General features: G+C 40.8%; 2 protein-coding genes and 1 long non-coding RNA gene across 7 annotated transcripts in view; 1 reads left to right on the top strand and 2 right to left on the bottom strand.

Moving 5' to 3' along the window:
- kcnh7 (potassium channel, voltage gated eag related subfamily H, member 7) overlaps positions 1–18,399 on the top strand; it is a 47,704-nt gene extending 29,305 nt beyond the window's left edge. For 3 of the 4 annotated variants that reach the window (XM_055058997.1, XM_055058996.1, XM_055058994.1), the window contains 11 exons: positions 379–804; positions 4,939–5,170; positions 5,261–5,428; positions 5,537–5,736; positions 8,336–8,588; positions 10,348–10,553; positions 11,455–11,533; positions 12,701–12,970; positions 14,288–14,444; positions 15,559–15,748; positions 15,949–18,399. In XM_055058997.1, the coding sequence (XP_054914972.1) occupies positions 379–804; positions 4,939–5,170; positions 5,261–5,428; positions 5,537–5,736; positions 8,336–8,588; positions 10,348–10,553; positions 11,455–11,533; positions 12,701–12,970; positions 14,288–14,444; positions 15,559–15,748; positions 15,949–16,188 (2,421 nt within the window). In that variant the 3' untranslated portion in view covers positions 16,189–18,399. The remainder of the gene's footprint in view (positions 1–378; positions 805–4,938; positions 5,171–5,260; positions 5,429–5,536; positions 5,737–8,335; positions 8,589–10,347; positions 10,554–11,454; positions 11,534–12,700; positions 12,971–14,287; positions 14,445–15,558; positions 15,749–15,948) is intronic. The other variant, XM_055058995.1, reaches the window with a different exon arrangement.
- On the bottom strand, positions 10,133–14,398 carry LOC129378633 (uncharacterized). 2 transcript variants are annotated; one of them, XR_008608066.1, is made up of 5 exons: positions 14,271–14,398; positions 13,835–13,975; positions 12,880–12,937; positions 12,591–12,763; positions 10,133–10,532 (listed from the first exon to the last, which is right to left on the bottom strand). It is a non-coding gene; the product is annotated as an uncharacterized LOC129378633 (long non-coding RNA). The 2 variants fall into 2 exon arrangements; XR_008608065.1 differs by having other exon boundaries at positions 13,835–14,398.
- On the bottom strand, positions 18,396–24,053 carry gca (grancalcin). The gene is made up of 8 exons (XM_055058998.1): positions 23,928–24,053; positions 22,422–22,673; positions 22,122–22,191; positions 20,728–20,771; positions 20,491–20,638; positions 20,137–20,250; positions 20,004–20,062; positions 18,396–18,970 (listed from the first exon to the last, which is right to left on the bottom strand). Exons 1-8 carry the CDS (start codon positions 23,949–23,951, stop codon positions 18,944–18,946), a joined length of 738 nt encoding a protein of 245 aa, XP_054914973.1. The 5' UTR covers positions 23,952–24,053; the 3' UTR covers positions 18,396–18,943.
- Between the last annotated feature and the right edge of the window lie 3,268 nt (positions 24,054–27,321).

Raw genomic sequence — 27,321 nt, 5'->3', positions numbered from 1 at the left:
AGTATGCATTGTGAAGTGGAAGGGATTTTCAACATTCTGGAGGAAAAATGTAACAACTTTATACTCGCCTCCCTTTGACACTTCTGAAGGAAATCAGTGCCTTAAGAAGGCGCCTGGTTGATTCTAAGTTTACGTTTTCAGCTGCACTCAAAGAAATATTTAATCTTTTGCTTAACAGAGGATTTATATAAGCATTTATACTGCACTGCGAGATTCCTCATAAAGAAATGTCTTAACCTTTAATTTTTCTGTCCAAACTCTTGCAGTTACTTGTTAGCCATTTTTATTTATTGTTATATTTATGGAAACTCTGGTGCAAACGATTTACTCTAATATGAAATCATTGCAGCAAATTGAAAAGTGATTGATTCTCCTCAGGTTCTGTCTCTGGGTGCAGATGTGCTGCCTGAGTATAAGCTCCAGACGCCACGCATAGACAAATGGACCATCCTCCATTACAGCCCCTTCAAAGCAGTGTGGGACTGGCTCATCCTGCTGCTGGTCATCTACACCGCCATTTTCACCCCCTACTCTGCCGCCTTTCTCCTCAACGACCTGGAGGAGCAGAAGCGACGGGTGTGCGGCTACTCCTGTTCTCCGCTGAACGTGGTCGACCTCATAGTGGACATTATGTTCATCGTGGACATTCTAATAAACTTCAGAACCACTTATGTCAACGCCAACGAGGAAGTGGTGAGCCATCCGGCCAAGATCGCCATCCATTACTTTAAAGGCTGGTTCCTCATAGACATGGTGGCGGCCATCCCGTTCGACCTGCTGATCTTTGGCTCGGGATCGGATGAGGTGAGATTACGCTGATTTTGTCTTGGGGAGGTTTTCACTAAATTTTTCCCAACCACAGTCTCTTAAGACCTTTACTGAGTTGACGTGTCTATTAACAATGGCACAACCCACATTAACAGATGTAAACTAATTTATCGATCGATTAATCAAAAGGTATTTAACCTCCAGCTTAAACTGACGACCAAACGTCTTTACGTCTCCATCATGTATCCTGGTTCATGAGCCGTTTGTTGTAACATCGACGGCTCTGAGCTGTAATCTTAAGCAGTTAGCCTCCTAAATCAATCTGACACTCAGCTGTCAAATCTGCTTCCCTCTGATATTTTTCAAGTCAGACAGCAGAGCCTGAAAGAAATCAGTTCAAAGGTCTCTGTCTTCTGCTGGCAACTCTGCAGTAGAGAAACTGTCTGTCAGGAACGTCTGAGGGGGACGAGTTAGCAAATGATCTGACTGTCAGAGAGCAATTAATATTTATTAACAGCAGAATATTAATAACAGTCAGAGATAAGATAATCCTCTATTGGTCCCACAAGTGTAAAATTTAAGCTGCGATGGCAAAAGGTCAGTAACAGAAATGAAAAACAGAATAAAAAAAATAAGCTTGATTGACATATTTAACTGATTTTATATATATTTTTAGACAAGAACACGAGATACTCTAATTATTCATTTTAGCCTTAGCTATGTCTTTGCAGATTATGTCATTAATGTTTTTATATTACTGTCTTTTAAAAAAATAACAATAAGAAGACAAATTTTTACGCCACAAACAATTAATATTGAAAGTTGTGATAAAATCCTAAGTTACTCAAAGCAGAAAAACAGAATCCATACGAGAGGAAGTTCTCTGTTTTGACAGCCGAAGCCCCGCCCAGGACACGATGTTTTGACTAGGCCCGTGGAAGTTGCCCGACAAAAAGTGATCAAAGTAGATTTAAGACTTAGATTTAGTTTTAACTGATGTGATGTTCAGTGTTGCTAATTAGCCATTATTTTTTAACCACATAAAGAATCCCACAGTGTTATCTTTGAGGGAAAAAAAAAAGCTCCAGCTTTAAACTGCTTTGATAAGAGTATGTTTTGCAATCTCTGGCTCATATTTTCAAGTCATTTAATTAAAATGCCAGATTCCACTGCATGTGTTTTGGCTCACCCTCAAGCACAGAGCACATTGCGATTGCTGCTTGGAGAACAAAATGTCAACCATTTGATTCTCGGTCATAATTTGCAATTAGCTATGCGATCCTTGGCGGGAGTCCATAGCTCGGGGGCCGGAGTGAGTGAAAGGTGTTGGGAAAAAACCCGACAACTGGCACGATGCTGCTGGATGACGAGTGGAGTGACAGAATGTGTGTTCCCGTTGTGTTCTGAGCACGCTGTCAAAATGTAGAGAATGACAAGACGGGATGTATTTTTAGCTCCTCCAATCACTAGCAGGAGCTAAAAATAGCACAACCATGAAGATGTTGCTTTTCAGCTTTTTATACAGCAGCTTGAAATATATTTAGACATTTTATGCACCTTCTGTTGCCTGGAAACAACACGTGACATGTGACTGGTGTGTTTTTGGTTTCGTTGCTCAGCTATGACAGGATCATTTGTTTGATGGCGACCCTTTGATGGTTTAAAAAAGGCTTTTAGCATTGCAGGCTGGCAGATTAGAAAAGAAATGTTGTGGCGATAAATAACCTGCATCAGTCCCTTATTTCCCTATCAATTCCACCTCCTGATCCATTGCCATGTTTTCAATGGAAACAGATTCATTTGCATAGACGGTGTCTGAAAAACTAAAGCTAATCATTCATCTGTGAAAACGTCAGACTTCTTTAACATCACAACCTCTTTACTGTAAGTGTTTTTGGCAAGTCACATGTGAACGAGACAGGAAGCCTCTAAGTAGAACATGATTGGGCTTTATGCGAAGCATCATCATATCCAACTGTGGATCAAAGTAGTTTTTATATATTTTATTGGCAGATCAGGTTGCTTCCTCTCCACCTTTAGAAATGGCGAGGAAACAAAATTATGCCAGCACCCAGAGAGCGATATGCTCCGTCGGGGTCCGATGGTTTTATGATGTCTCCGAGATAAGATGACGCTCGGTCATTAAGAGCGTTACACAACTCTAATTTCCATTCAGGGTGGTACAGGAAGCAGCATTTTAAAAGTTACAATATCAAAGTGAAACCGGATGTCAGGGAGGCGATCTGGTTACTTAACTGATGTCATTTTGCAAGATGCTGCCACTTGAACGCTCGACTCATTTCGATTCACGCCAGTCATTTTAACGCTGGCAGACAGAAACCACAAGCTTCAGTCAATGTTGACAAACAAGCTGTCAATATAAGTTGGTTTTCAAATATTTCTACTCCATTTTCTCCTATTCTAATAGGATTTGGTCTTAAACCCTACATGCTTTGCAGTTATCACACTCTGCCAGCGCTCTGCATGGATCGGATGCGCGTTGTGTCTTCTGTCCAGGTCACTCCGTCAGCTGCGCTACACCTAAGGCGGTGCATGCTCACAGATAATGTGCACTAGATAATTTAAGCCTCATCTGTTTCTATATGACTCATTCACTGCTCAGTGAGTTGTCAGCACCAAGGGCAGATTCTGCTGGCGGAACGCAATGCAGTGGACGACGGAGGGGATTTCAGGGCGAGACTGGTCGGATGCGGGTTCTGTAACGGACCCATCAAAAAAATCACTCCACTGCTCATAACCAACCAGCAATTCAACCGTCCACTGATAATCTTTTGCAATAATCTGTCATATTTACTCTTGCATGCACATGAGGTGTAATTAAACAAGCAGAGATGAGAAGAAGCCCTGCTACTGCCGGAGACGGCGGATTACTGATTTCCCTCAGGATATTAGTGTAATTGTCAGGCGTGATAAGGAGTGGTAGGAACAATTAGCTTTCTTTCTTTTTGTGTTTGCAACTGCGTGACACTAATGGATTGGGACGAGTGTCATAACTGTAGTGTCTGCCCTCCCAACCTTCTCCACTTTTAACCAGGCTCAGATACTCTGAAGCATGAGATCCACAAACAGAAATGCGACAAGCAAGCAATGTTTCTCCTCCCACTCTGCAAAATGCACACATTCCTTTAACTTTGTCACATAATAGATCCAAAGTAGATGCAATGTGACCCAACATGTTCTGCAGAACAGAAAGCCTGGCAAATATCAAGTCAGAGGTAAATTATATTCTGAAAAAGTTCAATAGTTTTTTGTCACTAATTTCAAAAAAGTGAAACTTGTATAGATCCGTTACACATAGAGTGAAATATTTCAGGCCTGTCTTAACATTTGAAAGATTATGCACGTCTGCCAAGTCAGCAGTCTTCCCCTATGGCCATTATATAACATTTATGAATAAGTTTCATGCAAAAGGAGGTCCAACCAAGTATTGAGTGAGTAGAAATGAGCAGAAACTTGACATTTCTGAGTAATATATCCATTTTTTGATGAACTTATGTAATAATCACATTTTCTCAGACACTAAAATTGAGAGTTTTTATTATCTTTAAGCAATAATCATAAAAATGATAAGAAATAATGGAACGGAATATTTCTCTGTGTGAAGGCTCTATATGATGAGTTCGACTTTATGAAGTGAGTGCCAAAAAATATTGAACTATTTTCTTGTATTCTATTTTCAGATGTACCTTTTTTTTTACATTCTGGACTATTTAAAGACCATGACGGTTTATAAAATGTAAACATCAGGTATACATGAACTAAAGACACTCAGGGTTGTCCATAATTTTCTTGATTTCATGAAGAGTTGTTCTTTGGTTCATGCTGCTCCACCTCCTTTTATTTTTTTCCCCTCTCCTATTTCAATTTCTGTCTGCTTCCTTTTTCTCTCTCAACTCATCTGGGATTCGTGGCTACAGCTGTGATATTATTTCAGCTTTTGCAATGTTAATCAGCTGCTTCTGGTTGTAGATCACCTTAAACACTATGGATGCACATCATCATAATAAATAACCAAAAGTTTAAAAATGCAGCATCAGCAAAAAATTCTTTTAGCTGCGCAGCAAACTAAAGTGCATAAAGGTGAATAAAAGGGAAAACATCAACTTTTTGATCATTTTTCCATGTCTGAGTCTCTTTTGTTTTTTCTAGACCACCACTCTGATCGGCCTGCTAAAGACGGCCCGTTTGCTGCGCCTGGTGCGAGTTGCTCGTAAGCTGGACCGCTACTCAGAGTACGGCGCCGCTGTTCTCATGCTGCTCATGTGTATATTTGCCCTGATCGCCCACTGGTTGGCCTGCATCTGGTATGCAATTGGCAACGTGGAAAAGCCTTACCTGGAGCATAAGATCGGCTGGCTGGACAATCTCGGCGTGTCAATAGGTACTTTCTGGTAATGCAACCTTCACCACACAGTTAAAATGCACGATCGACCAAAAAATCCTCGATGTTGTCATTTTTATTCCCCTTAAGGAAAGAAATATAACTACAGTGATCCCAGCTCAGGCCCTTCCATCAAAGATAAGTACGTCACAGCTCTTTACTTCACCTTCAGCAGTCTGACCAGTGTGGGCTTTGGGAACGTCTCCCCCAATACCAACTCTGAGAAGATCTTTTCCATCTGTGTCATGCTCATTGGATGTAAGTTACCATGCTTCTCCCTAAAGTTCCTTCTATTCACTTACGTATTCAACCCTCAGTGTATGCACCTACCGGTATTTATCACTGCACTTTGGGTTCGTTTGGCAGCTCTAATGTACGCCAGCATCTTTGGGAACGTGTCCGCCATCATCCAGAGGTTGTACTCTGGCACGGCCCGGTATCACCTCCAAATGCTACGAGTCAAAGAATTTATCCGCTTCCATCAGATCCCCAACCCGCTCAGACAGAGGCTGGAGGAGTATTTCCAACACGCGTGGACATACACCAATGGCATCGACATGAATATGGTAGGAGTTGGAGTGTTTTGGTTTCTTACGTTTAGTGCAAAGAGAAGTACGAAGAGTTTGTTTTTGCTTCCCATTGTTCCTTCTCTCTCTCCTCCAGTTTCATTTGTGAGTTGGATGTTTTGAACCCAGTTTTTGCTGATTGTCAACTGGGACATTAAGTTGCCATTCCTGTCCTCTTACCGAATCAGTGACGCTCCCTTGCTATGTCATTGGCATAGTATAATGTTTTCATTTGTTATTCCACTCAATGTTCAGTCATAGCCGCAGTTGCAACAAAACTTTGTTTGCAGGAAGTAACTCAGCTTTACTTATCACGATGATGCTCATGGTACTTATACAAGTTTGTTTTTTCCATGTCTGCCATGTCAAATGGATTGACCCCGCCACTCTGGTAAGAGCAGGAGGTACATGTGCTAACTCACCTCATGTTTTTCTCTGTCCTTCAGTAGTAGATCTTTTGTGTATCACAGTTGTAGTGCAATGCTTTGAGTATTTTTTTTTAAACATTTTTTTAATGTTTAATTTGCTGTATTGTTCATTGTTGTCCCAGATGTGCATTTTACTAAAAGCCATTATTTTTGTCACTTCAGTCACCTAACCTAAGGTGTCTTTCGACTGTATCCTCCATGCAGTCCATTAATTAACAATAAAAAGGGTCTGTTGTCCTCATCCGTTGCCTTTTCTAAAATAAGTAATAAGAGTATATACGATTTATGCCGATATCATATCAATATATTGGAAATCTATTTTCTACAAAGTTATCAGTGATTTTACACATGCTATAGGTTGCAGCCACCGTTGCAGAGCTTTTGTGAAACAGCCTTAAATTGTTATTAGTGTTATAACTAGTTGTCCTTTTCTGTTAGCTACATTTAATTATTGGTGTTACTGAAAAGGTGATCTATCTTTTCAGATGATTAGAGCTGCAGGTTTTTAGTAGTTTTGAGAGAGAGAAGTTCTGGGTAGGAAATAGTCGAAACACATCTGACACTGTAAATTCACTGTTTAGAGCATCTACTTAATGCATGTCTTTGTTAAAAAACAAACAAAAAAGCCAAACAAAATTGTCCTTAATAGGTCAACTAAAGAGTCTATCACTGATAGGCTTGCATGTGGCCTGAAGGAGGTGCTTTCTGCATGAAGTCTGTGTATCCAAACACAACCCCATGATATTCATTGGATATCAGAGACGGAGTGAGTCACGCCTGGAAGAGTGGGCACTGCCTCGCCTTCCACTGCCAGGTTTCCCTCCCACTGTGGGACACTTGGCCGTAGACTCTGTGGTGGTGGCACCTGCGTTTGCCAAATGTTGTTCAGTCTTTCTTTTTCAAATCCAAAGCAATTTTTTTTCCTTATATCCATATTTTTTTGTTTTTGTTAAGGAGCAACAAAAAGTTTGTCAGAGCCAGAAAAAACCTTTCATTTGCTCGTCTTACCGGCACATCGAATTTTACATGTGAAAACAACAGAGAGAAGAATTGTGTTTACTCATTTGAACTGTCACTTACGTGTCCCCAAGAAGTTTCTTTTGCTTTGCCTTCCAGTGTCTGATCACATGGTGCTTATTTACAGTCAGCTCAAGCTGTCCGAGGAATATCAGTTGTTTTGTGTTCTGTAGTTTTGTCTTTAAATGGTAAGTGTGCTGTAAGTTACTGACTTTCAGTAGTTAATGTAAAAAAGCAAAAGCAAAAAAAACTGTTACGTTATTTAAACTAAAACTTCTGTATTTACAGGCTAACCTCCTAAGAGTCTTAAAGATGATTTGTGATTTTACTGATACTCTTTGAACCTTTTCTAATTTTATTACATTGCAGACACAAATTTATTGTTTGGATTTTTTGTGCTACACCAACACAAAGTAAGTACTTTGTAGAATTACGTCTACCAGCTTTTTGTGACCACAGACTAAAATAATATGTTTTTAGAAATAATTGGCAAGATTGTCCTGTATCCTATGGCAGCAAATTAGTGCCATTGTAGATTTTTTTTTGAGTAATTTTTCACCCAAACAGACAGGAATTTTGAGATTAATATCAGAAACTTTCTGAAAAAAATGTGAAAATTTTGCCTCTGATTTTGGTCTTAATCCCAGAGATTTTTCAGAAGTTTGAAAAGTCGATGAAAAATAAACAAAAAGAAACAAGTTCACATTTATTCATTACCTTGTTTTTTTGTCGCATAAAATCCATTATCAAACACATGATGTTTGTGTTTGTAATTTGATAAAACATGGAAAAGTTCAAATGTTAGTTCACGTTAAGATTTAACCTTCAAATAGAGAACATTATTCAGTCTGTGCTCCTAATTTCTTCTGTCATTTAGATGAATCTATGAATGTTCTGTCTTGTCTGCTCTAAAGTTCTCTAAAAGCTCTGTGAAGGGGCTTATGTTTTTGTTTTTTTATTTGATTTTTTTTTTTAACCGTGCGGTTTAGGTTTTGAGAAGAAGGGAAGAACACACGTGGCAACTGTAGCAAATTTCTCTGGAAAAACCTTTCAAATTGACACGCAAACATCAACCTGAATCACACCAGAAAGTCGTAGTTTGAAAACACTTCCGCAGAGATTCACACGTTCTTTGACCTTTAACTCCTTCCCAGGTGCTGAAGGGTTTCCCAGAGTGCCTGCAGGCAGATATTTGCCTCCACCTGAACAAGAGCCTCCTCCAGGGGTGCAAGGCGTTTCGTGGGGCCACCAAGGGCTGCCTCCGCGCCCTGGCCATGAGGTTTAAGACCACCCACGCGCCTCCAGGAGACACGCTGGTCCACAGTGGAGACGTGCTCACGGCGCTCTACTTTGTGTCGCGCGGCTCCATCGAGATCCTGAAAGATGACATTGTGGTGGCCATTCTAGGTGAGTTGTTGCTTTATCTTTAAGCCCCAGCAGCACTTTTTAATGACGAACAATCGGTGATGTATGAGTATCAGTGCCTTTCTAGGCAGAAAATAAATGAACGGTGAAGGTCCTCCCGAAAATCTGAATTTTCTGAAAAAAAGCACGGGATTTTCAGAATTTCACAAGTGGAAAACGTTTGACTTTTGGAAATTTTCTGTTTTAAAAGTCAACAAATTTTTTTCCTCCATTGTTTTTTTATGTCTATTTCAAACAGAAAAAATATTCTTGAAAATAATTAATCAGTAAAGTAACTGGATTGCTTTCTTGAAGAAGTAACTAGAAACTAATATTTTTCATAACTTGAAAAAACACCAATAGCATTTCATATCTTAAATAAATCAATTGCTCAGTTTGTTCTGAGTATTGTGTATGTTTGGTGTATAATTGGAAATAAATACACAATTCCAAAGAACAGTAAAGTTGTGCACCTAGAAATCAAATCCGCTTCTTCCCATCGTAATGACTCTGCATTAGTTATAAAGTGTGTTTGCTGCAACTAAATCATTGGTTATAGTGGCGTCACCCACACAGACAGACTCATAATTCAAAAATTAAAGTAGAAATGCACATGGTTTTTAATAAGCCTTGTTAATGAGTCACTGTGACATCAAAAGAAGCACAAATTGGCGGTCCCATCAGTGCAGGCTGCTTAGCTTTGAACTCCCCTCTTTTTAGCACTAAGTACAGATGGCTACGTTGCCCTGCGATACGACTGGGTTCGCTGCTGTTTTGTGTAAAGTTTCCCAACGTCAAGTGAACAGAAAAGAGTGGAGGCGGACACTTAATGGAATGAAAGTAACAAGAAATTCAGCGTTTGCTAATGGAAAAAAAAAAAGAGAAAGCCAGGCTGCAGATAGAAACAGATAAAAATAGAAAGTAAAAAGAAGAAGAAATGATGATGAAAGTAAAATGACAGAAAAGGGCTGGAGAGATATTTTTCTGTGTGATTGTGTCTGTGTTGGGATGCCAAGCATGACCGCCGCTGCAGCCGCAGCATAAATTGCTATCGACATCTTCCAGATATAATTAGAGCACTTTTCATTTGCTCTCCTTTCCTCTCATCCCACAAAAGCAGCAGGTGTTTTCCACTTTACGAGTTTTCTCTCTTCTCAACGTAGTCCCAGTTTGAAGCTGTAATGAAACTGGTTTTCTAATTCGGTTCCCAAGCAAGCACTGAAAAAAGCTTTTCAGATACTAAAACTGGAGTTACTTTCACCATGTTAGCAAAATAGCAAACACAGATCAATGTCCTGAATAAAGTCTGATTCTCATCAATGTTTGTATTAAGTTCTCACTATTTACTGGCGTTGAATGGATCTGCTTTAATAACCACTGGATTCAAAAACCTCATTTGTAACTTTTTAACAGCAATGTTTAATATTTTTCGTTTGGGATCAATAAAGTTAAAGTCTTAACATCTTTCTTTCTCTTAGCTGCTAACAACTAATGAAAACACATTTAAAAATAGAACACTACAATAAAAAAATACAATAAAACAGAAATGTGATTTTAAAAAGATATTTTAATCTTTCAAACGAGTCAGCGGAATGTATTTTTTTAATTTACAGAGGTTTCTGCACCTCTACCATCGGTTACAGATACGGCTGTTTCTGTGAAAAACGTGAACCACATCACTCCTCCGATGAATAAGTGAGTCCCGACTTGTGTTTTCTTATCTTTGAGTAACACGTCTGTCGTCCTCCTACGTGCTCTTCAGGTAAAAACGACATCTTCGGCGAGATGATCCACCTGTTCGCCAAGCCGGGGAAGTCGTGCGCCGATGTCCGCGCACTCAGCTACTGCGACCTGCACACGATCCAGAGGGAGGAGATCCTGGAGGTGCTCGACATGTACCCGGAGTTCGCCGACCACTTCTTCACCAACCTGGAGCTGACCTTTGATCTTCGGGATGAAAACGCAAAGGTAACAAGCATGAAGGTGAAACCAGAGACCGATCAAAGCGATTCAAAGGGATTTGAGGCCTTTCAAGAAAAAAACACTGATTCTGCTTTACTTTAAAAGACCACTGACTGGAATGAAAGCTTTTCTTGATTAATTCTGCTTAGCCCCTCTTTACTTAATTCAGTCGATTTATTCCGAAACGTTTTCGCTGAGTTGAACATTTGCCTTTTCGCTGCTGCTTTACTGGAAGGCGGAGAAAGATGGAGCATGTGTCCAGTTAGCATGGAAGAGTTGTTAGTCTGCATCACTGTGTCGTTTTATCTTAACTAGAGAGCGCCGGAACGCAGGTCGTAGTTGTCTTCAGTTATTTATTTAAAGAGGGCAGAGGAGATCAGACACATGAGAAACACGCTGAGATTAGGGTGAAAACAGGACGGAGACGGTGACCTAACGAGACCGGCAGCAGCTCCTGTTACTCACTTTACAAACCAAAAGGGCCAACGGCCACAACCTGTTCGAAAGATACTCAGACAAGTTAAACCTTTAAACATTTTGTCACGGCAAAACTTTTATGTATTTCATTGGGATTCTGAAAAGTGTGGTGTGCTTTTATGCCTATTAAAAAAAGCTAGTTACTTTTAAATTGACTTGATTTTAGTGTTAAGGTTGTTGGAATAATCTGGAGCTGTGATTGCAGCTGATTTTAGTTTAGATTTAGAAATGAGGAATTATCGAAGTGTTTAGGTATGAATTAATTCATCTGATTATTTTTGACTGTTTCTTATGAAAATACATTATTAATACAAAGTTTTAAATGGGAAGTAACAGATAATTGAGAGGACTTGTCGTCTATAGTTGTTCTCCAACATTCTCTCTGAGTGTTTTTGCTGGGCAAAACCTGTTTATGTTCCCTGCTGTGCAGACGACCTACCCCAGTGACTCTGACATGGCTGACGTGAAGAGCCACAGACGGGTTTCTTACAAGAGAAAATCCTCCACAGGTAAACCTGAATGATGATAATAACTGCAAAGACTAAAAGAAAAAAACCAGTATCCCAATATGTATGTTAAATAATAAGTTTTGTTGTGTCTATATTTTAAAATGCATTTCCTTTTTGAGGCTTTTAAAGTTTAACATGGAAGACTGACTTTGAGGTACTTGTAGGAGTTCGGGCAGATTGATGGGTAGGTGCTCGGTTGGCTCACTGCATAAAGACATGGGTTCTGGTTCCGATGGGTCTGAGTTCAAGACCTGCAGGTGGATGGTCTGTGTGCAGAGTGTAAGCCTGGGAGCACAATCTCTGACAATGTGTGTTAATTGGCACATGTCAGGGAGGTTTCACTCAAAGAGTTGGAAAGAGGAGGTGGTCGTGTCACAGTCTGCATTTGGTTTTCTCCAACGGAAGCTGAGTGTTGATACAGAAGTTGTCGGATTACAGTTTATCTCTGGTCCTATGGAAGTGAAATAAAGAGGATAACAGTGGAACCTCAGTCGGATTTCCAACTTGAACTTTAAAATTCAAGCAGTCTCTCTGAATGCAGAGTGTGCTTTGAAGAGTTCTGCCTGCGGGTCTTGAACTCAGACCCATCGGAACCGCAACCCCTGTCTTTACGCAGTGCGCCAACCGAGCACATACCCATTGATCCGCTCAAACTCCTACAAGTATCACAACGTCAGTCTTCCATGTTAAACTTTAAAACCATGCCTTAACAGGTTTTCACCTCTTTTTTTAATATTTATTTGTTTTTTTAATTTATTTATTTTATAATTTATTTTTTTTTTTATAATTTATTTATGTATTTATTTATTTTTTATTATTATTATTTTTTTTATATTTAAAAATCCTGTGTTGTAGAAAAAAATAATAGACTCTTCTTGGGATAAGTTATAACACAGATAATTCCCAATTTTTACAACAAATCCTGTATGTTTTTAAAAATGTGAAAAAAACGACATACTAGAGTATGTCGTCAAAAAAAAGACAGAGTGACAAAGTGTGACGTATGATTGCCTGAGTTCTAAGGACATTTAGTTGATGAAAACCTAAAAGGTTCTACCTGTTTGTCCTCAGTACAACCCCCAACGTAAAGCCAGTCTGTCTGTTGTCATCCCAGAGGAAGTATGTGCGTAGAACTTCCTGTTGCCTGATTACCATTCCTCCCTACAGACTCGCACAAAAAGGAGCCGGCGGGCCCGCACTGCGACGCCAAGAAGGGCCGCGGCGTCTTCGCTGAGGACAGGAGAGAGTCCACCGAGGAGGGGGAGGAAGACAAGGATGAGGACGAGGAGGAAGGCAGGGAAGAGGAAGAGGAGCAGAGGCCCTTATGTTCTGGTGTGCTTGGTTACCCGGTTGTTAGGGACCACAACTTGGGTCTCGGTCTGAGCAGGGCTCCTGAGGCACAGGCTGAAGGAAACACACAGAACCAGGAATATAAAGGTGATTCTGTTCTTCATTCAGTAAAATGTCTTTGCTTAAAAAATATCTGGTTGGATTCAGGTTCAGACTAAATTGTACTCAAAGCAGTTAGTCTATAAGCAAAGCTGTTCATTTCTAAAACAGCGTCTCAAAACTAAACCTGATGGAGCAAAGCTAATGTTTGCGTAACCTCTTCCAGAAACACTGGACATAAACAGTTACTTGTTTAATTTTTTACATTTATTTTTAATTTAGCTGCAAAAATTTATTTGAATTGAAAATCTTGCTTATTTTGCAGATATATAGTTTTCAAATAAATTCAATGAACTCAATTAAAATGGTTAATATTCATACAAATTAAACTTGTACGAAATCTGAAATTCTTTATCTTTGTACAATTTACTAGGAAGAAGCAAAACTTAGTGCCACACTTTACTAATATGATGACTCTAGATAATGATTAGTGTTAAAATGAACATTAACTCCTTGCTGCACAGAACAGAAAGAACAAAATAACATCTGTAATGTTGGATTGATTTGTAACAGGAGATCTGGGCAGAACTTCAGTCGCCCCACAGAAAGCTGCGACGTGAGGAAACGGTGTCGGCGCGTTGATTTGATAGTAATATCCCATAATTCAGCTGTTACAGCTGAAAGAGGATTACTGCCAACGTAGAGAGCAGTGATATTGATTACAGCCCAGGGAGGGAATGTCAATTTAATGTCAGGCCATTCATTTCTGAAAGGAGGCAGAAGAAATCTCCTGCCGAGAGCCTGACTGGCTGCGTGCGTTCTCTGGTGCAGCAGAGAGATTCAGAGAGAAATCAGGACTATTTATGCAAAGTCTCGATACTTATTCAACTTTCATGCAGTTTGTCACATTACCGTACTGCTTTCTCTTCATGACCTTCGATGAGATAGATCAACACTTTTTTGTCCAAAGTGTGTGGCATGCATCCCCTTCCTGAAGCATGGCAGTGGCAGTATCATGCTGCCTCCTTCAGCAGGGAATTCTGAAGTAAAAACCTAAAATGTGAAGGTAGAGAGTCACGTTCACTTTGATGTTCAAAATCACTTAATGGTTTAACTGATCTCTAGTTCATCTGCAAATGGATGCAGAGCTGAACACAGCAGGCTCTGGAGAGGGTGAAAACATTTCAACTGCTGAGGTTCTCAAAATTGCCCTCCTAACGACAGGAATGACACACTTATCAGATTTGTTTCATAGAAGCTCAAGACTTTTTCTTTTTAGTTTGAAAAGCCATGTCCCACTTTCTTTTCTACGCTAAAATGTCAATATGTCCGACGCCCCACCACTAACCTCCCGTCTCCTCCCAGAGCTCCAGGCAGAGGACTGGGTGCAGCCTCATCCCGGCGCGACGGCTGAGGAATCGGCTCAAAATCGAGACGCGGCCGGGGAGGACGACAGCGACACGGACCTCACCTACGGAGAGGTGGAGCAACGGCTGGACCTGCTGCAGCAGCACCTGAACAGGTGGGAGAAGGGACTCTCTGCTCCTTTCAGACATCAGGGTCTTCACCTGACGGCCCACTGCTGCGTTTGACTCCCATTTCCTGTAATAGGCCTTTTTATTTTTCATCACCGTCCTCTACAGCTCACAGAGCGGAGCCCATAATTTAAACTCTAATTGGCTGAGAACTCGCACATACATTTGAGACCAGACAGTGGAGGCTGATGCAAGGGGAGCGGCTGGCCGGGCTCCTGCTCTGATCCAGATGAGGGGGAATCAGCCAGCAGAGGCTATTTATAGAACGCTGCTACGAGGTGCAGACTGCTACGTCACAACAAAGTCACAGAGGCCCGCAAAACAACTTCCCAAGCTGCTTTTTTCTACTATTCAGCCATTGATGCACTATCGCGTAAACTGTACAGTGCTTTAAAAAATAATTCACATTAAACTTTAGTCCTTGGTAATATTTTCTCTCTGCTTTTAACATGTCAACTTTAGGTCCACCATGTTCTTAAAATTGTCTATTTTCATTTACCATAATGAGTTTTCATCATGTCATTATTTAGAACATGATTCAGGATTCTTGCAGCACTTATTTCCTCTTAAGAGTCACCTGGCATTCGGATTGACATAGTTTGTTCTTTTTCCATGTGCTTTATGTTATAAAGAAGGTGCTATACTTCTATTATAGAGGGTAACTTCTCAGGTTGGAGGGTCAGTGTCTCCATCTAGTGTTGTAAGTGGGCGTTGAGACCCGACTTGTTTAACCGGTGAATTTCAGCAGATCTGATTGATGTTTGCTCATTTTCAGTCCTTTAATTTCTTCCCAGTGCATGTTGAGAAAACGATCCTGATTGCTGCAGCTCGGGCACAGCAGAGCAATAAAAAGAAAAGTAAATAAATAATCTGTAGTGATGAGATCACAGCAAGAGCTAAGTAGTTTAATGCAATCATTTCTGCTAATGTTTGGCTTGGTTTAGGAATTAAGTAGCTGCAGAAGGATTGATTTAGGAGCACAGATGTGCTCATTTGTTTTCTCCTCCAGGTTTACTCTCTCATTAAGTTAACTGATGAAACCCAGACTGATGGATTTCCTCACAGAAACCATTCCTGTGCGTGTGTTGTATGTGTGATCAGACTGGAATCCCAGATGACTGCAGACATCCAGGCCATCCTGCAGCTCCTCCAAAGGCAGACTGCTGCCGGGCCCCCCGCCTACAGCACCGTCACCTCCAGCCCAGAGTATCACAGTCCACCCATCAGGGTCCAGCCGGCACCGGCCCTCCAGATGGACCTCAGCCTGGACCCGGCTCCGCCTCTGCCACAGGTGAACTGGAATGACACACTGTGTGTTAGTTAACACTGCTACAGTCCAACACCTGGTCTCAAAACTTTTCTGTTGCCTTTATTTTTCTATCACAGCTTTTCAGAATTCACTCAGTTGAAATCTGTAGAAGTGGTGCTTTTGTTTTCTAAAATAAATCTGTGTGCTTCCAAAAGTGGAACCTTTGTGTAACCTTTCCTTAGGGTCCCGACTCAGAGAGCTCTGCTATGAAATCCAAAGACCCCTCTCCAGTTGTCCACACACAGACTTTTCCAGCTGGGCTGCTGGACAGCGCCCCCTACCCAGAGCAGAGACACACGACGAGCGGCAGCAGCAGTCCGGCTACGCCGAAGCGGCAGGCTTCCCTCCCTGACGTCCCCGGCGGCTCAGGAACGTTGGGACTCCACAGGCCCGTGTCCGACCCGGGCCTTCCAGGACAGTAGCCCCACCCACAACCCTTCAAGACTAAAGGTCTTCTCTTAAGCTTGACTCAGGGTCTAAGAAAGAGACTGAATTTTGCAAAGGATTAAAAACTGTAGATTTTCTTCCATTCCTTTTGAGAACATTTCTGAAGCCCAGCCCTCCCCAGCTCTCATCTAGATGTACAAAATCCATTTATACTGAGGTATTTATACTCTATATTATTAAACATATGTAAAGTCACCATCAGCTATCCTGTACATAGTTCAAATAGATCACTGCCAGCAACACAAAGCACCTAATGTGCTACTTCTAGATATGCATGACCTACGCTCCCACGTTTTCCGTTCTGTTGCATGTTCCTCACACTGCCTGCGACTCCTGAGGCGTTCAGGTGTGATCGGCAGCATGCTCGGAATACCGTAGCTAGAGTTTTCCACATCTATATCCTCTACATAAGGAACAAAGCTACTTGAAACTCGCTGAGGCATTACTGCTAAATAATATAGGCCCTACTTTACTAGAGCTCAGAGGTTACGTTATTAGCACTTATACTTTCTGGAACTCATCAGCTAACCTCAAAGTTCAGAGAAAATACGGCATGTATTATGCGACGCTGCCCTGTGTTGTAGATTTTACGCCACCGCTTTAAAGTTTGAACCTTTTTCCCCCCCCCATGAGATCTGTGTGTATATTTAGCGTGCCTACCGTCCGTCCACCGCCACCGGAAGAACGAGACCTCGCCTTTTGAGAGCAATAATGACGGGCCAGTGCAGGCGACACTGGTGGACCTGGTCAGAGAAAGACCAGAATAGTGTTTCTGATGCATTCATTTGCTTTGTCATCCACATGTCACGTAGGACAAATGAGTTAAAATCGACATCATCCAATTTAGAGAGAACGTCACTTAAGTTTTCAACAATTGGTACGACAAGTACCCTGTTCCTTCAAATGTCATAGTAACACCTAAAGGAAAAGGATGTGACAGTAAAAGCTAGAGGTCAAGGCTCTCTGATACCCTTCGTTGTCTTTTCTGTCACTGAGAGCAGGACGGTGCCTGGACGGTCCTGCTGGGGACGGTGAATGCTTTAGGTCTTCCATCGTTTTCTGAGAAACTACAACTTCCTGAAAGAAAGCATAATCAGAAAAACTAGAGATAAAAAGAGTTTGGCCTTAGTTGTATTCACTAACAGTAGTGTTAACCATCATTTTAACTTGCTGTGCGTGATGAAGTGGATTTGTTTCCTGTTCTAAAACGGCATTGACCCCGACAACGGCGGTGGATTCTGGGTCTCCAAGTAAACATTCAGCACAACATCTGCAGAACCCGCTATTTTTCTAAACTGTACCCATTTCATTGGTTGTTTATGTTTTATGGTTTCTGAGCCTGCTGTGGGAATGCAATACATCACCTCTTAATGTAGCAAGGCAGAAAGACGTTTATCCTATACAGCGGTGTGAAGAAGATGTTTTAAATCTGGTTTCTATTTTTGGATGTTTAGTTTTGTATCAAACTCATTTTATTTTCAGACATAATACAAAATGCAGTCATCAAATATCATTTGTCAAAGTTAAAAACCAAAATTTTCCTCAAATGGCCATGTTGGTTTGGTCCTTTTATTCTCATAACAAATAAAATCTGCCTTTTGTATTAACTTGTGTTATATTTTCCATTAAAACTTGTTTGATCTGAAAGTAACAAACATGCAAAAATAGAAAGGCGTGAGGAGACCAACCTTTTCCCAGCATTGTAAAGTCTTTCCGTTTCTCCATCCACTTATTCCGCATGCAGAATCCAGCGAGTTCTTACCGATCCCTCGAATCGCACCGGCAGAATATCTAACGTGAAACGGACGTCAAACAGACCTAAAGAGAAATTGTTCGAGTGTTTCCAGCGTCGTGCCGCCTCCTTCCTTTGCTCATCTGTCTTGAGACGCAGAACAAAAGTTGCCGGCTTGTCTGCTGAACTTTTGATGGGATTTGCAAACTTTTGCACAGAGATACGCAACCTTTGCTGTACTGGATCTAAATGTCACTTTTTAAATCTAGTGCTGTTCACAATTGTTTTTATGCATTTTTTTAAACGTTTGCCACTGTATTTTATACAATACGACACTTAACAGCTACTCTGAATGTTTCTGTTCTTAACTATATTTAAAGAATTGAAGTATATTATGTAAATAGACTGGGAAATGATGCACAATTGTATAAATGAATAAAGAAAAATGAATGATTGTAATGTGTTTATTTGAACAAAAATATGAATTTGTTACAGAAGAGCGATTGTTTGGCTTTGAGTGCGGGATTTCAGGCACTACCGATAATCACAGGTAAACATGAATAGCAAATATCGCATGTGATCCTTTATGATAAACATTGCTGAAAATGTCTTTTTAAATTAAATCACCACTTTAGGATAATTTCTTCTGCAATCAAGGTTCACAGCATGCATTGTTAACTATAAAAAAAGATATACTTCAGCATATATTCTGATTATAATGGCACAACAGGTGTAAGTACATTCCTTATGCAACAGTTCATTATACTATTCCAAAGTAAAGGTCAATTAGATTAGCAGGTGTGCAGCGAATTGTCCAAAATTCCCCTTTAATGTCAATAAGTCTATATCTGTGTTTGCATTATAAATATCCAACACAAACCAAAGCGTTACAACGTGGAGTTGTTTCCTGCCGTGTGATATACTGGCCGGCTCACGGTGCTGTGCTGACCTGACTGTCCTGGATGCTCTGACCTCTGGTGTGGGGCAGGAGGCGGGGCTTAGATGGCCATTGTGCACAGAATGAACTGTAGACAGAGGGAGAGAACATGCAAAGCACATTCAGCAACAATCTGACAGATAAAGCTGCTCTTTTATCTTTAATCAGAGCGCAAAGTCCAAGTGTTGCACCATCAGATAACATAGCAGGTGTGCATGGAATTATGGGAAAGCCTCAATACTCTACAGATACAAATACTGGCTGCCAAGTCAACATCCAAGTCGAGATTACACCGAAAATGACTCAGATATTAGAAAAACTGCTGGGAGACAAAACTTTTAAAGGGCCAGTATTCCAGGCACAGTGCCATTTTATAACTCAAATATAACATAAAATAAATTTGACTTTGTAATTTAACAAATTGAGCCTCTGTATCTTTAAAAAAAATCTTGCTGAAGACATTCAGGAAGTCATCGCAACAGTTTTTTCTCCATTAACCCTTTAGCAGCGATTTAACCAGCATTGCACTGAAAAGTGCCTCTGCACAGCCAGCTCCACAGATACAGTTCCACTTGATGTGGATTGCCGATTGCTGCCGGCTAGTCTGAAGGAGTCACAGGGAAGTGCGGCTCAGAGAAGGAGCTGTGCCTTGAAGGGGCCACGAGGTCCAAACAAGAGTTTCACAGAGCCGAATGATTACCACGAAAGATTGAAGGATTTTTCAAATCCTTGTCTTTCAATGGAACATGATGAAAACCTCTGAAAAGTACTTTTTTTAATAATGCTGCTCCTTTAACAAATATATTTAGAATTTTATGCTATTGATAAAAAATAATGCAGATTATCAAAATCCAATACCCCTGAATAATACCTTGCAGCCAGTTCCCTTATTAGCAGAGAAAAGTTAGCTTGCTCAGAATCCAACCTGACTGCAGCTGAGCTACAGAGAATAGTTGAACTATGAGTCACTTTCCTTCCACTTTGTGAGTCGTTCTCCCACAAAACTCCCCAAACAAAACACGTTGAAACATGTGGCCATGAGGTGACGGATGCTTGTGCAAGCTTCTTTACTGAAACAAACTACATACTGAAGAAGAAGAAGAAGAAGTGACGGCACTTACATCATCATACTGGAAAGTGACTGACCCCTGCTGCATGGTGTCTCTCCGTCTGAAGTTGTCTGCAACAGGAAAAGGAAGTGGTGACCACGTGAATTCAGTTAACAGTGTTTCCAATCAGACGCTGCGTTCTCACCTGTTAGAGCTCGCAGTTTAACACAGCAGGCCACGTAGTCGTCAAAGTAGATCCTGCCTCCTTTGTTGTAGCGCTTGATGATTGCATTGAGGCCCTGAGGACTGATGCGGTAACCTGATGCAGAACAAACATACTGAGTTCTAGTAAACTGAACCGTCACTCATTTTAAACCAAGTACATCTATTGAAACACAGGAATAAAAAATAAAAAAAAGTAATGAGTAGTGACGGTTTCCTCTGCAGTGATAAATGGAAGATAAGCTCAGAGCTCATTTGGCTCTAAATGAGTTTAATTAAGAGCCGTCGTTCAGGTGCTGTCTGGCTATCCGTCATCCTGAACGCTTCCTGCTCTCACCCATGCTGTTGATGGCCTGGGACATCTCGTGAGGTTCTACGGTTCCACTGCGGTCCTGGTCGAACATCATGAAGTTCTGCTTCCAGCCGTTCAGAGCCGCGAACAGCTCCTTGAACTCGCTGAAGCCCATCTTGCCCGTGAAGTCCCGCTGGAGACGGCCCGGTTAAGTTTTCATAAACGGGTCACGTGTCTAGTTGGAGGTGGGGGAGGGGGATGAACCCATCACACAAAGGATACATCAAGCATTGCAATCATGATCCTGCAGGTATCCAGGCTAAATGCTGCACAGATCAAACACAAAAAGGTATTTATTACAAATGCATCAAATTAACAGTTTCATTTTCATTTGTTTTGTTTTAAAACATCAAGAAACTACTTTAAAATTGAATTTGAGGTTCAGATTCTTTAAAAGGGGAAGAACATCCCACTATGGAAATGATAAACCTGAATTTTTAGCCAAATTAGGAGGAACTGAGAAAACCTGATTTTCAGGAAACACAATCAGACTAAGTACGAGTCGACGAGTTCAAAAGTGAACGTGGAGTGAAAGTTTTGACCTGCTGTGAAAATGTGCAGCCACCCAATCCTTTTCTGTGGACAATAAACTACAAAGAGTCCAAACTCACCTAAATACACTAAACCTGACTCCACTCAGTGTGTTTTTAATATATAATGTTGGTGATTTTTTTATTGGCTTCGAAGCTCACGGACAGTCTGAACAGCCTCGTCTTGGAAGATTTACCTTAATAGGGGTCAATAAAGATATTGAGGTCCTGATTATTTTTTTTCTAATATTTTTACATTTTTATCAAAGTGATCCTGAGCTGCAAACATATGAAAAAGTCAAATGTTTCCTGCCGTTGTTGGAATCTTTCCAGGTCAGTTCCAGAAGAGATCACACAGTACGAGTCAATTCTTTGAATCTTAATGTCAGGTTGTGCTGGAACAAAATCCTTATCGTGCTCAATCCATCTTCATCACCGCGTTTTCCTCTTCAGAAGAGGGTTATGAAACTCTCTGAACCAGATGCCAAGAGGGACTTTTGTAGAAACACACAACTCATCCCAATATGTGGTCTTCATTCCATCAATGTGACTTAATTCTCGTTCTTTCCTTTTTGCTTCATCCTCTCTTCACACCAGTCAACCACATGCTTGGAAAAATAATTTACCAAAACATGGGAGTGACATTGCTCCCATTGTAGTGTTTTACAGCCTGAAAACACTTTTTAAATAAAATATATTATTATTATAAACACTTATACTGCTACAAGCAAGGACTGTTGCCATGGTTATTGTTTGACGTGGTTGCAGACTTCTGGGTGTTTATACTAATTTACATATGAATTTATGGGTGGCAAAAGGGCGGACCAGCAGCTGCACTCTTTTTATTTATATTATTATGTATAAAGGAAAGGTGTGCAGGAATGTACGTGTGCATGGCTTTATATGTCAACATTTTTGTTGACATATAAATGTGCGCCGCACTTTTTTAAATTTGTTCGTACGCCAAGTTTTAGTGTGAAAACTTCGTACTCGTTTATTCATATTTAATGTCAGACGGTGAGAAAATGAGTCTGTTTTTGTAAGTGTCTGATTTCAGCCACCGTACAGAAGAATAAATTAACTTACGGTTGTAGCTGCCAGTGAATCCAGCCTGAGTCAAACACCTCTGGAGCTCTTCTGCGTCCACCTCCCCGTCCTGTACAAACCGCACACATGTGAGACCGCTACAGGGAGAAAGACCTAAAGATGGTTGAAGCTGTTAGTTGTAGACGCAGCTGTTTGACTGCAGGCCTTCCTTCTCCTCTCTCTGCCCTTTTCCTGTCTGATTACTGTGAGTAAAAGTCACTAGACTTCCCCAGAAAACAAATCCCACCTCTGTGTTTTCAAGAACCTCTGTGTTTAGACTAGCAGCCCACTCACACTCACCTGCCCGGCGATGGCGGTGAAGTAACCCCACATCGGATCGTTGGCAGCCGGGGCCGGGGCGCCGTATCCACCCGAGTAGCCCCCTCCTCCGTATGAACCGTATCCTGGCTGGGGTCCTGGGCCTCCCATCGGACCGCCCATCGGACCTCCCATCGGACCTCCCATGTGTCCGCCCATCTGCCCGGGCATGGGGCCTCCCATGGGGCCTCCAGGCATCCCTTGCTGTGGCATCCCTGGCATGGGGCCACCATACTGAAGAAATGGATCAAACAGGAGAGAAATTCAACATCTAAACATGCATGGGAGGACAGAATGATAAACACACAAGGACACCAGTGGATCAATCTCTAACTTTGATTTTTGATTTTCTTTGCTATCTGCAAAACAAATCATCTCCTGAGGTCAAAGTTCATCCTAAATGAATTGGCCTACTTGTTTGGACCTAACAAATCCTAAATGTAGCATCCAGACATTCCACACTGAGTGGAAACGAATGAGCAGAGGAGGTTGATGCTGCATTCAAGTTACATTGTGAAATGGGAAATTCCAACTTCCCAGCAGGAAAAAAAAAAACAACACCCTGGGAAGTCGGAAAGTCATTTTTTGTGAAAAAAAAAAGTTGTTTTAGAATAATGTCAGAAATGTAACAATATATATATTTTCTAGTGCCCTTTTGACCTTTCAAACTCTAAAATTTCCTTGATTTTTATGGTAAATTTCTGAGTTATTTTTTTTTATTATTATTTTGAGCAGCCCTAATACACCGTTGTAAATTTTCCACTGGGAGCTCTCCCACTACCCCCAGAGGTTTAGGTCAAGTTGAGGAGAACTTCACATTTCAATATGGCCGCTTCTCCCTTAACCAGCAGGAAGGTGTCTTGGAAAAATTGATATTTTACAAAACACACATGCATCAAAAAGAAATGTTCCAACGTGAACAAGTTAGAATTGGTGTCTCCCTTTAATATAAATCTTTCTTTTTCTCAGAAAAAGTTTGAATTCAAACTTGACGTCATACACGAGAATACTGTTACCTCATGTATGACGTCAAACCCAGCTTAAACTCTGACTTCTGCTCAAAACACTGCATCTGGTTTCCGCCTTTCACCTAGTCACTCACTCACTGTGTATGTAGATTAAAAGTTACTAATGTTCTTAATTATGTACTAGACTAGATTTAGGCTAAACATATTTAGCTGAAGAATGTAGATAGCTCACTTTACCGCTTCACACAAACTAAACATCCAAATAAACCCCTTTAATGACGCAACGTTAACGTATGGGGGTGGGGGGTAGACCCGGAAGTCAGCATTTAATGTTAACATGCAGCAAATACCAGATCTGTTGCTTATTTACTCATGAAACATGAAATATTTCCGTTTGTCCTGCAGAACTACTGAGGCTCAAAACGTTCCCAGGAGATTCCGGGCTTTTCTACCCGACTACAGTAAATAACTTGTGAAAAATAAAGACACAAAAACACGTTCCGACATATTTTTCACTCACCCCGCCGTATCCTGGATAAGCCATTTGATTTCACCAAATAAATCTCTTCAACTTTAACGCTGTTAGGTAAAAACTAGCGTTTCGAGGCGTAACAACTTCCGAGAAGTGAGAGGAGTTTCACGTCACTTCCGCTCTGGGAACGTCGAACGTGACTAAAGGCGCGGCCAACCAATGAGAGGGGAGAATCGTTTTAAAGACCCGCCTACCTGCTGTTGTAGTTTTTACGGTCCGGAAATGAACCTAGCAGTTTTAGTTGCATCACAAAACCACAACTTATTAACATGATATGACTGAATCAATGTGTCTGACAGATTCATAACAGGCCAACTTAAATATATTTGCCAATAATTTTTCCAAATCGTTATAAAATTGGAAAAAGAAGTCATAGACTAGAAAATATTTTTTTAAATCAGCTGTCAGCATAATGAGTAATAAGCTAATTTCACACAAAAAAAATATACTTTATAAAGGATTCGAGTCACAAATATGCATTTGCCTGATAGAAATACATCTAGTGGTGCTATTGCACCACTAGATGGAGCTATTGCAATCTGATTGAAGGCTTACAAACAGCACTCAGATTTTAATTTCCTCACTGAAGAATTTCAAACAAGAGGAACCCATCTTCACAGCAATCAGAGGTAACAGTGATTTAGGCAACAATACACCGAAATACAGAATTACAGACATTTCAATTCAATACGAAATATTGGAATTAAATTCCAGATGTAAAATAATTCTAGATAACCCAAGAAGAAAGTGGTGACAGTGGAAGGAAATACTTCCTTTCAACAAGAATAACCCAAAAGCATATTTATTTCCTGCTGCTACCAGTTTATTACAAACCAACATAAAATAAAGTATAATTGTGAATTGGAAGGTGAATGAGACAATCTGGAAAGTGTGGCATGCACTTGTATTCAACCGCCTCAAGTCGGTACAGCTTTACAACATGTACAGATCGAAATGTAGCTCCATCTATCAGCGCTGGACAGCATCATTGAACCTGATAAAGCTTCTCCACAACATGATGCTGCCATCACCATGTTTCACCCAATGGATTGTTTGCTTAGCTGAATGTGCACCACTAGTTTCAGTCGCACTTAGGATTCTGCCACAAAATTCAATTTTAGTTTCATCTAGCTAGTGCTCGCATCTTTTTTCACATGTTTGCCAAACAAAATACAACAAATGCTCATCTTGGAAGGCAAAAGTAAAGAAAAATAAATGAAAAAACTAATAGACAAACTTTGCACTCTCCCCAACCAATCTAGAATCAAAGCAAAAAGTATCAAATTGATGCAGCAGGTACATTATGTTCTACTCCTCTGTGCACAGGCTGAAATTTTCTGTTCCTGTTAGCTTTGTGGTTTTAACTGTATTCAGCTCCATTACTGAGAGGTTACCGCTTTCTCCACACAGGGGGATTCCAGCACTCATACACTAACAGCTGCAGGAACCGTGGACACGAAGCATGACAAGAACACAAGCAGGCAGCTAACGGGGTTAATTTATTGAACCGTTACACTTTTTTTCTAAGTGACTGTGCATATGTTACCTCTTTTACCAATGTAGACACGCTACACTTTGAACGAGGTGATGACAAAGAAAGAGTTACCATACCAACCCTCTGCTTCTCTCAAAAGTATTACGTTTTACAATTTCTATGTGTCTTGTGCTAATAAAAATACATATTATCATTGGACATACTAGCATTCTCTGCTTCTCTCCTATGAAGGGAGTCAATTTTGGGCCCAGTCATTTGTTTTCTCTGTAAATTGTCCCGCCTAAAGAAATATACCACAAAGTATGATATTTATTTTTCTTTTCACGCCAGTGACATCCAATGGTACCTCCCTGTGGTAAGTACAGACTACATGCGGTCGCCGTTTATCTGCCTGGGAGTCAGTCTCGGTTCAGATAACGACTTCATTCAGAGGACTCAGGGAACGTCTGAAGGAGGTTGGGGTTTGATAAGGTTCGTCCAAAAAAGTAATTGCAAAATGTGCTCTATTCAATCCACTTAACTGTAGTCATGTGTTACTTTGCGCTGGTCTGTCACCTAAAACCCAATCAAATCCATTGAAGTTTGTGGCTTCAGACTGAAATATGAGTGCAATGCTTGAGAAAACTGTGTTTGCTCCTCTGAACCACGCAAATGTGCTACAAGGATGTAAACAGAAGCTTTAGCGGCTCATTGCAAACACAAGTCTCCCCCTTAATAACTCTCAAACCTAAACAAAATCACGCCCCGAAGCCAAGAATGCCATAACAGCTCTGACCTTTGCACCGCATCTGCTGAAGTGACAGCCAAGCTTCCCTATTTATGCCTGAGAATAAACACTGAAGTGGAAGATTTTCACATATAACTTCAATTTCTTACATAATACAGCAAGGACTACTGAGATAAAAGCTTAACTTTTGAGATAGATGACTGGAAACGTACTCTAAAAGTACATCAAGGCGGTAAAAATGACTTTCCTTCTTTGTCTTGTTTTTGCTCTAGCTCAGTGACATCGGCCCCCTAATTGTCCAATGAGCCCAAATGCATTCAGAGTGACAACTATAAACGGCCCCGGCCAGCTTATGCGTCTGGTAAACGGATTTATCTGCAAAGAACCACTCCTCAAACAGAGCCGCGCCGCATTAGAGAAGACATCCACTGTCTGTTTGTTTGCTGAGGATGTCCGGTGTGAGGCGGACGAGTGCGGAATAATGCGGTGCCTGATCCTCGTAAAGACACAGCTCTGTGTTTGTTAAGCTTTTAACAGGTTGTTAACATTTACACTATGTACAAAAAGACTAACTTCCACAATCTGTGAAAACAGGGGCAAAAATACAATCAGAGTCTCCTTGTTTCGAGCGTATTCAATGCTGTCGCAGACTTCATTTTAATTGCATGTGGATGAAATGGTAAAGCTTACCTTAGGTTTACCATTCTCCAGTCGAGTACATCATTTCCCTCCCCCTTCAGCAATGGAGAGCCATTAATGATTTTGTAAATATTGAGTATTAATTCAGGGAAATTTATGGTAGCCAGTTTGTTGGCTTTGTAATATAGTACTTTACATTACGATTCAACAGGACTGCAGAGTCGTCATGACAGTAGACAGATCTATCTTTGTGTAAATGTTAAGTGTTGTGGCAATGAACAGTTTAATGTCTAATAAACGTAGTCAGGTTTTTCAATCAGAACGTTACTTCATGACAGTAAATTTACCTGGACTATTGCAACTGACTGGCATTTATATATTGGATCCATTAGAGTTGATTTTTCTAGAAAATACCTCCAGTGGTCTAGCACACCATCCGCATGGTGGTGGCAGGCTGGTGCTGTGTGAACGCTTTTCTTCAGCGGCTCACGGAAGATGGCTTGAGCTGAGGGGAAGATGGA

Source organism: Poeciliopsis prolifica, unplaced genomic scaffold (assembly GCF_027474105.1).
Source record: "Poeciliopsis prolifica strain line A6 unplaced genomic scaffold, Auburn_PproV2 SCAFFOLD053, whole genome shotgun sequence".
In the NCBI taxonomy this organism is placed as follows: Eukaryota; Metazoa; Chordata; class Actinopteri; order Cyprinodontiformes; family Poeciliidae; genus Poeciliopsis; species Poeciliopsis prolifica.
The sequence above is the reverse complement of the archived record's forward strand: the minus strand, read 5'-3'. Positions and strand labels throughout refer to the sequence as shown.